The sequence below is a fragment of the Colius striatus genome, chromosome 1, assembly GCF_028858725.1.
Source record: "Colius striatus isolate bColStr4 chromosome 1, bColStr4.1.hap1, whole genome shotgun sequence".
NCBI classification, from domain to species: Eukaryota; Metazoa; Chordata; class Aves; order Coliiformes; family Coliidae; genus Colius; species Colius striatus.
The window spans coordinates 52,711,315-52,721,804 of record NC_084759.1 but is presented as its reverse complement, the minus strand read 5'-3'; the positions used below and the strand labels follow the sequence as shown (position 1 = coordinate 52,721,804).

Here is a 10,490-nt window from a genome sequence, read left to right as displayed (position 1 = left end):
GGCTTTGAAGGAAGTCTTTTTGGACAGGAATCTACTCTACTGCCATTTAATAACACTAATCAATGTCTGTTGAGAAAAAAGAAAAATACATTCTCCTTATTGGTAGCAACCAAGAAAAAATGAGACAAAGAGGAGTAGCTGTCAGATGTAGTCTCACTTCCAAAAGCAGCAGACCTTCCTTGGCTGCCTCCCAGGTAGGCAAGTTGCACAAACTCTGATCTTCTCATCGGTTAGTCAAGACGGAGGAGTGTCACCACCTTGCGACCTGACTATTATAATCTTCAGTAACGGCTGCTTCTGTTGCGTCTTCCCTTGGCCACTGGTGGGCTCTCTGCTCCCGCAGCAGCCGCCGCTCCTCTCGCCTCTTTAGCCGGTTCTTCTGATGCTCCTCTTGCTTGGTGTACTGGAAGCGCTGCAGGAACAGGTCCTTTGCGTATTCGTACAGCTGTACGTCCAAGAAATTCAGCTCTTCTATCCGTTGCCGCACATCCTCACCAATGTCCACGTTGGAGGCCCGCGTGACGTTGAACTGGGTGAATGGGGAAATGAATTTCAGGTTGAATGTCCTCTCAAAGAGATACTGTGTTTTCCTCTGAAACTCTGTGAGCCCGAAGAAGGCCATGTTTTTCAGATTGTTCTTGGCGCTTTGCAGAAGAATCATATTCCTTTCACTCTCATTCATAAAAGTCAAGTTGTAGCATCCCACCAGGCTGAGGTCTGCCAGCATGCGTACCTGGCGGTTGTTGGCCAAGTTGTAGCTACAATCCATGAATTCCTGTAAACTGACTCCAGACCAGTCATCTCCTTCGTAACAGGTAGGCAGCTCGTCTGGCGTTGGGCTTCTTCCATCGCACATATGAAGCGAAGTTTTCCACGTTGCACCCCTCTGGACGTGCTTCCATTCACTCAGGTATCGTGACACCGGATCCCTCAGCATTGTGATGTAGTAGAAGTTCCTGAAACATATCATTAAACATAGTTTTAACATTCAGTGGATTTCACTTTTCCATTTTTCCAATAAAATGACTGTTAGCCACCACCGTCACTCCCTTCAATTTTCCCAGTAACATAGACACTTTATGCAACTACTTCTAAGACAACGGAAAGCTTAAAGCTCCATAAATACTGTGAAAAAAACACAAGGTAAATTGGGAGAAAGACACAGAGATGAAAGGAAATAAACAACTATCAGAGAAGCGGAATTACTTTGACCTGTCAACTATTCAGCGTCAGTTACTTTATGTAGAAGCCAATTAACCGGACTGTGCTCTCCTCTGGTTTTAAATGCTAACCCTCAGTAACATCAGAAACAGTGAGAAAATGGATTTACACAATCTTGCCACTCCTGGACTAAGATGTGTATGCCTCACAAGATACACAGGATGATAATCCATATAGCACTTGGTCCAAGCATAAGAAAAGCACAAGCAATTTCATGTGGATGCTGCAAGTGCTAAAAATAACACCATGTGAAAGACTGGCATGAGCCACTTACTTAAGAATACTATTATTAAACGGGTTGGAGTGAAGATAATGAGAGATCCAAAATCCATTTGTATGACTTAATTTTAGACAAGTGCTTGATTGAAATTAGTTATAATCACCTAGTAAAAAAGCATTTGTTGATATAAAGATTATCATTATCCAACCTCACCTGTCAAGAATATAAAAGAGACACCACGAAATATTGATCTGAAATAGAGCAAATAACTGCAGAACTCATGTTGTCAGTTCATCTTTTAGCTATTGAATTCAGTAGGTACATCTATTTATGGCAATCTGAAATGGACTGCAATTGAGGATGCTTCAAGCAGGCTTTCACAGATTGAGAACTTTTACTGAGAAATGTTTTATTCAATAACAACTCACCTGCATTACAGGATGGTATCATAAAGACAAAGCAAACCCAAAATACTTATGGTTTCTGTCAGCTAGAATAACCGGCAGAAGACTTATGACAAAAATTAACACAATCTGGTACAAAAATAGGTTCATAAGTTCACATCTCATCTGACTGCAAACAATACATTAATAAATCATGACATCTAAGATTTCTTAAGAAAACTCTGATCTCAATATTCTTTCTTGAGCCCAGAGAAGGATGAAACAAGCAAGCAGTTACACAAGTTACTCTGTGAACACCTTGTGAGGGTAATCTCATGCAAGAGCTAACTCTGGCTAAATGAAAAATCTCAAAACTGGCAATAATCTCCAGGACAATTCAATTTATTTTGCAGTTATCAATCATTTTCTGACACTAAAGATTTCTCATAACTTCTCCACAAACTTCAGGTTTGTCATAAAAACAGATGTTCCCCTACATATTCCAAAAAATGCAGATATGTCCCCCATCGCAGACAAAGCAAAAGGAAACAGGTCTGAATGCTTTGTCTTTATTTATTCTGAGTTCTTAGTCTACTGATATTTTCTGGAATAAAGTTACGAGGCCAAATTAGGGACTATGTTCTGCTGCAGAGCTGTTCTTGAACCTCTATGTAATAGAAACAGCTGTTTCAAGAACTATTTCACAGCAGAAGGCTTACAGGTCAAAGGATATAAACTAGGAAGTGCTGTGCATGTGTTTTCATTATCAATTGTATTGGAAACCATGATTTGTATTAGCATCAGAAGACACTCTGAAGGATGATATTTCCAAAATCATTTGGAGCTTGTGTTTTCTGGCTGCTGCTCACACACAACAAAATTGCACTTCAGCTGTTTTGATACACTTCACTTACTTACACTCAAGGATCACAGAATCACAGAATGGTAGGGCTTGAAGGGACCTCTGGAGATCATCTAGTCTAACTCTCTGCTAAAGCAGGTCCATATAGATCAGGTCACACAGGAACGCATCCAGGAAGGTTTTGAAAACCTCCAGAGAAGGAGCCTCCACACCCTCCCTGGGCAGCCTGTGCCAGGGCTCCCTCACTCACACAGCAAAGAAGTTTCTCCTCATGTTTAAGTGGAACTTTCTGTGTTCCAGGTTGTGCCCATTAACCCCTTGTCCTGTCACTGGGCACTACAGAAAAGACACTCACCTCATCCTCTCAACACCTGTGTTTAGGTATTTATAAGTGTTGCTAAGGTCCTCTCTCAGTCTTCTCCAGGCTAAACAGCCCTGGGTCTCTCAGCATTTCCTCATCAGAGACATATTCCAGTCTCCTAATCATCTTGGTGGCCCTGCGCTGGACTCTCTCCAGAAGTTCCCTGTCCCTCTTGAGCTGAGGAGCCCAGAAATGGACACAGGACTCCAGATGAGGCCTCACCAGGGCAGAGTAGAGGAGGAACAGAACCTTCCTCGACCTGCTGGCCACATTATTCTTAATGCACCCCAGGATGCTGTTGGCCTTCTTGGCCATGAGGGCACATTGCCGGCTCGTGTTCAGTTTATTATCAACCAGGATTCCCAGGTCTCTCTCTGCAGAGCTGCTTTCCAGCAGATGAATCCCCAGCCTGTACTGGTGCATGGGGTTGTTCCTTCCCAGATGCAGGACTCTGCACTTGTCCTTGTTGAACCTCATGAGGTTCCTCTCTGCCCAACTCTCAAGCCAGTCGGGATCCCACTGAATAGCAGCACAGCCTTCTGGGGAATCAGACAGTCCTCCCAGTTGGGTGTCATCAGCAGCGTTGATGAAGATGTTGGATAAGAACTGACCCCTGTGGATCCTCACCAGCCAAAGGCCTCAAACTCAGCTCTGCACCACTAAATCACCACCTGCTGAACTCTGTCATTCAGCCTGTTCTTGATCTACTTCACTGTCAACTCCTCCAAGCCACACTGCCTGAGCTTTCTGATGAGGATGTTATGAGAGACAGTGTCAAAAGCCTTGCAGAAGTCAAGGTAGATGACATCCGCTGCTCTCCCCTCATCTAGCCAGACAGTCGTGCCATCATAGAAGGCCATCAGGTTGGTCGAGCAGTATTTCCCCTTGATCAATCCATGCAGTCTCCCTCTGATAAACCTTTCCTTCATGTGTTTACAAATGACACCAGGATGAGCTGTTTCATCACTTTTCCAGGGATCGAAGTGAGGCTGACTGGCCTGCAGATTCTCAAATCCTCCTTCTTGCCCTTTGTGAAGGCTGAAATGACATTGTCCTTCCTCCAGTCCTCAGGCAGCTCACCTGTGCTGTATGATCATTCAAAAATGATGGAGAGTGGCTTAGCAATAACATCAGCCAGCTCTGTCAGCACTCATGGGTGCATCCCATCAGGACTCATGAATTTTGGGGTGTCCAGCTTGCCTAGTAGATTCCTAACCCAACTGTCATCAGTCAAAGGCTGGTGTTCCTTTCTCCAGACTTTCTATCTTCCAGGTACTCAGCTTCCTGAGAGTCAGCATTAGCAGTAAAGACTGAAGCAAAGGTGGCATTTGGTAGCTCCACCTTCTCTGTGTTTCCCATCATGAGGGTACTTCCTTGCTCATCCATGCAGGCCTCTCACCTCCTTTCCCTGATTTTTTTACCCATTGGCATACACTGATCTGAAGGGGAAGGAGAGGAAGTGAGTGAGTGGCTGCGTGGTGCTTAGTTGCAGGCTGGGGTTAAACCACATCACCCAGTCAGGCATGAAGCAGGGCAACAATGATTAACAAAAACACCTCTTTTGCATTAATCATTTCCACTTTATCTCTGGATATGTAAATGTGTTTGACGTGCAATAAACAGGAGTATGAGGCAAATGCAGGTAAATGAGATCAGTGCATCTTTGTATAACATCTGCAGTTTCCCTTATGCAGACTGGGCAAGAAACTTTTACCACTCTGTTCCTGCTCCCTCCTTGTGACCACCTGACTTCTGCATCTGTTTTCACTATCCTGATTAATTTGCTTCTGGCTTGTGCATCTTTCAGAGTGTTGCCTTGTGTTATCAGCTGAATGCCTTCTTCATTTGGCAGAGAACCTTTAGCAGCAGCCTGACACACATTTATTTTCTGAGGTACTAATAATTACGGGTGCAGCCATCTCTGCAACATTCACAATTTACAACCGTCTGTTTAACCTTCTGTTCATGACTCTGCATCACCCTATTAACCAATCTGAGGCTGGAAGACCTTAAGATTTCTTATATCTGATCCTGGGCACTGTCAGATGACACTGTTACAATACTACACAGAGGACTGAGGGATGTCACAGCTCTAGAACAAGGATTTAAATAAAAAATGCATAGGTCATGCACATTTGCCTCAGTGGGAAATGTATAAAATTATCTTAGGAAATTGTTTTCAAATGTTGACATTTTTGGATCAAATACAGCAGTATTTCAGAGCTCTCAGTGCCTAATACAGTGTTCAATCACACTAAGAATGGCTGAGGAGTCAGTGCATAATAAAGGCAAGAGGCAGTTCATAAAAACATGAAACTGGGGATGGCCTCCGGACTCTCTCCACTGTTCAGTAAAAGAACATCAAGTCAGCTATGTACTGAACAAGTCTGAGCCACTCTGAATATAGATGTGCACTTGCTCTTGTCGATGTGAATGACCCCCTTGCATTTCCCATGCCTGTGCTCACATAGCGACTTTAAAATCCACAGCTACCCACTGTGAAAAATACTCAGCAAAGAATTAAATAGTAACTTCTGTTACCCTGTTTGACAAAGCAGACTCATCACAGACTTACTGGCTTAATTTCAGCAGAGCCCCATCAGTGATTACTCAAATTGGTGTCACAGACAGCTTCAGAGCTTAAAGGCTAGCCCAGCAGAATGCGCTGGCACATCAGGGAGAAGATGTTTTACCCAAAACATTCCAAATTAGTTAAAAACCACACAGATTAGACATTCTAAATCTAGATGTGTGTGTGTGTGTGTTTAAAAATTTACATTGGAATCTGGCTATAAGTAGCAGTTGTCAATGAAGGAAAAACCACAGTGAATGCACAGTGTGTATCTTGTAACTGTCTATATAAACAGACATATATGACCAGTTTAGACCACATTTAAAACAAACTCAGCCCCACCAGTTATAGTGTTAGCTCCTCCTGAAAGGCAACTTCAAGCACCTTCCTCAGATTAGACAATCTCCTTTTGAGCATAATCTACTGAAAGGAATAGGTTATCAAAGTCACCGTGGGACAGTTGATGTTTTGGACAGATGCTAATTAGCATCGTGATGGTGAAGGCAGGGGTGTGACCATCCACAAAAAGGCCCAAACAAGCACTGGTGTGAAGTGTTGTCTGCACACTACTGTTTACACCAGAATTAAAAAACACTTGGGAATTCAGAAGGCCCTCACATGAAATCCAATCTCTTCATTAGCATTCAGCAAAGAAAATCTTTAATGACAGGAACAGCTAAACCAAGCTTCTAGTTATAACCTAAGAACACGAACTTCTTTCACATTATGAGGTAACTTAATATAAATGCTCTAATTTTACATTAATCCTTCAACAGTATTTCTCTGGTTTAGGAATGAATTTCAGGGGAGCAGACTGATGTTAGCGAAGGTGATCCCAAACCAGGGCATTTTAGCCACTTCTATCACCACTGAACAGACATCCTGGTTGAGGGAGATTTACTAAATATAGGAAGGATCACCACACATCAAGAACAAAAAAATCCTGTGGGGCCTCCTGGGGAAGAAGGATGAATGGCATCTTCTCTATTGCTCCTGCTCTCCCGTGGAGCAGCCAGCACAAGGAGAGCTCACACAGCACTCTTGGAGGCTCAGAGAGGACAAAAACCAACCTATTCCCTCTTCTTTCAAAATGTGAAGCAGGACCTTACATGCAGAGAGTGATGAGCTTCCTAAAAAGAGAACAGTGCATGCATAGCAGCTGATGCAGAGACAGAGGAATATTTGAGGTGGGGAAAAAGAGTCACTGGAGAATATTTTGGAAAACAGACAGAAAGAAAAACTCAAATGACTAAAAAACCCAGATGCATGATAAAACCATCCACATTCTCGTTCTTTGTAGTAGCATGGAAAATAAAAGCCCTGGCCAAGTTTACGATCCAAGTTGAGATGAGAAGTTAGTAACTTTAATCCTGAAAGTGAGTGTGCTCCCAAGCAAAAGTCTGAACTACTCAGCAAAAGCCAGCCTGGCAGCATGCTGCCTCTAACAATAGAGCTTGTGTCAATGCAAAGGGTTGAGAATGAGCTGCATTATGAACAAAAAGCCTTATGCTTTGCAGTTTTACCCTGAAGCCCAGGTTCTTGTAGGCAGTAACAGTTACAGTGCAATCTCACTGCATCTATGTTTTGCTTAATTTACAGATAACCTGCCCAACTGTCATGTGTTTGTAAGGAGCTGCTTTTTGCTGGCTAACAGGGGTAGGGGGCTGCAGCACTGTCCCTGTAAGCAATTCTAGAAACATCTCCTGGCTCTGAAGTGGACCCATCTCCGACCTGGCTGGGCCAGTCTGGCACTTCTGTCATGACTGTTTAAGAAGGGAAATCTGCAGCAGGAAGGGGAAGTGGAGGAGTGGTACAAGATGGAGGTTACCAGGCAGACCCCACAGTCAAGAGAAGGACAAAGGAAGGAGGAGTGCCAGACTGGAGAGCCCTTGGCAACCCATGGTGAGAATTCAAGCTGTGCCCCTGCACCCCTTGGGGGATTTTTGACACAGGGGAATATACATTTGTGAAGATGCAGGTTTTAACAAAGTACTTCAAAGATGTATCTGAGATGTTAGATGGCGACCAAACAGCAGCCTTCCAGTACCTAAAAGGAGAAGATGAAGCCAGGCTCTTCACTGACATGCATGGTGGGAGAATGAAAGACAGTGGTCATAAATTGAAAAATAGCAGGACACATGGGAAACAATCTTCACTATGAGAATAATTAAGCACTGGGAAAGGTTTACTCAAAGAAACTGTGCCATCATCAGAGGTTTTGAAGACTGAACTGGACAGACACAACCCCATCAGTGCTCAGTGGCGACCCTGCTCTGAGCAGGCAGTTGGACTAAAGACATCCTGAGGCCCTACTCCTCCTCAGGGATTCTGTGTGACAGTGCATAGTCTTCTGTCACCAAATGTACAGTCCTGTCAGAAAACAAATCAAACCAGAAACATCTCGCCAACTACCTGTTTTGCCTTGTTCTTTCCTGGCTACTCTAGGCAGAGTACAGAGAATGTACTTTGCCTTTTACAGGACTGTTGTTTTATATTTGTATATGATTTTAACTATGGTTATAACATTCCTAATCAGCACACCCTGAATTATTGAGTAAACTTCATGAATATTTATTTCAATGATGTTTTGTTCAATATGGAGACCCTAAAAATTGGAGAGGTTCATGCAGCAACTACACATCCCTAAAGAAATTAATTCTGTTCACAGGTACCAGTCTGGATCTTGAACAGCAAACTAGGCTAATGAAATTATGTAGCTACCCATGGTTTTAATCCCAGTGTTTTAGAAAGTGCACATGAATAGCATATAAATGTGTGAGACTTAGGGGCTAATATATGTGGTTTTCCTGTGTGATACCATTAGGATTTAGGTATAAATTTTCAAACAAAGAGCATAAAGTTAGGAATCTAAGTCTATACTTACATGTGTAGAGAAACTCAGCCTCATTGGCAGTGAAGAAAATACACAGAAGCAGAAGCTAAGGATGCTCAGTTACCCAGAAAATGTTGTCTGAGGATTTCTATAGCAAAAGGAGGCTCCCAGAGCCATGAGAGTGTCCTTCCCTGCCAGCACAGCTAACAGCACTCTATTACCCCCTTCATAAAACATCCCAGCCCCTTTTGAAGTATCCTTTTCATGCCACTGCTCCCATTGGAATAAGCTTGTGAATTCATATTGTTAGAATCACGAGTCTCGTTCCCAGAATAAACCTGTCTACTTATATCCAGCTGTTCTTGGGTTAACACTGCAAATACATCAAGAGGATTTATAAATGTCACATCGGAGAAGAAGAAATGGCATTTAAGTTGGAGATCAGAGCGGAATCACATTGGCTTTCATTTGACAAAGCTTAACTAGTTGTTATTGTCTTTTCTGATAACACAAGCCAGAAGTGACCGTGCTGCAGTCCTCCAGACCCCTTTGGTCATGCTTAGATCGCTCCACCCAGAGATCCACCCTGAGTTTTTGACCTTGCAGGACTTCACATGTCACTCTACGTGGCTAGAACTGGGCAACTTTCACACAAGGCCTCACAGGTGCCTTCCTTATCTCTATAGGCAATGTAAGCTCTGATTCATTCACCCATTGCATTGACTTTTTTTAATGGGGCTGGGTAACTCTGGAAACTCATACTCACTGTGTTACAGAGGTCTTTCTGCTCCCTACATTTCAGCTGAGAAGCACTCAGTTGATAGAGGAAATCTGTTTCTACTAGCCTCAAACACATGATCTTGCACTACCAAACTTAATTCCACCTCTTCTAGTGAAATCCTCAAGGTCATTAAGCAAATTCCATTAACATACTTCAGCTTTTTGTGCCAACATCATTAATGAAAACATGAAATAGGATCAGAGCTAAGACCAGCCCTGAGGAAATTCATTAATAACTTGCGTTTAAAGGAGAAAGTTCCTCTTTCAGCACGTCTCCTTTTTTTTACCAGCTTCTTGCCCACCAGAAAATTCCTATGCTCAGCTTGATGTTTTCTGCCCTGTATAATAACTTTGCAGGTATCACTCTATCAAATACTCTACCAAAAGTAAATTCCCCTTCTCTTATCAGAGACAGATGCTGGGTATTTACACAGCTCAGACTAAAGGCTGACAATGGCAGTACGAGCTTTGCTGCGTATGAGAATGCAGAGAATGGTTAAGATGGGGAAGTGACAATTTATTTGAGAGCAAAGAGGTCTGAAATGGAAATGTCTGGATTAGGTGATTTGATGGAAAAACAAATCTGCCACTTTCCATCAAACAACTTTGACACAAATTCTGAATCACTTCTTGATGAGATACAAACCTAACAAAGTTCCCTCCAGAGACTTTTGTTCTTTTCCTAAATTGATCTAACTCTGTTGTTCTAAGTGTTCTTATGCAATAATAAATGACATAGTAAGAATTTGGTTCTTTTATCAAGCACATATATAACAAAACCTTGTGCCTTTAAGAAACAGTGTGCAAGCACACACAGGAGGAAATGCTATTCAAAAGCAATAGATTCACATAGTGTCTTACAAGATTCTTTAAAGATTTTCTAAGCAAGACTACACGTATCATTGTGCCAGAGAGAATAATACAACCTCTGTGGCCAGGACTGGTGAAGGAAGAATCCAATGGTCACATTGCCCACATTCTATCTCATCCCTGTTGTACACAGTTCATGTGTGTGCTGGATCTCAAAACAGCTGCAAAAATACCAGGCATATCTGACATCTTTTCTCAAAAATGTTGTTTCTTCTACCTCTGCCTTTTCTATGCCACTGCAAAGCGGGGGAAATGAAAGGAGGATATATTTGTACTACTGCAAATACCTGTCTCCTCCCAGACCTGGCTCTAGCCCCAACTTGGGGAACAATCTCTACCCACCTTCCTCAGAAAGACTTCATGAGTACAGGAGAGACAAGCTAAGGGG

At 42.7% G+C, this 10,490-nt stretch overlaps 1 protein-coding gene across 1 annotated transcript in view; it reads right to left on the bottom strand.

The window, feature by feature from the left end:
- Positions 1-250: 250 nt before the first annotated feature.
- Positions 251-10,490, bottom strand: part of HS6ST3 (heparan sulfate 6-O-sulfotransferase 3) — a 308,006-nt gene continuing 297,766 nt past the window's right edge. Inside the window, exon 3 of the mRNA XM_062020535.1 lies at positions 251-956. Within this exon, the coding sequence (XP_061876519.1) occupies positions 251-956 (706 nt within the window). The remainder of the gene's footprint in view (positions 957-10,490) is intronic.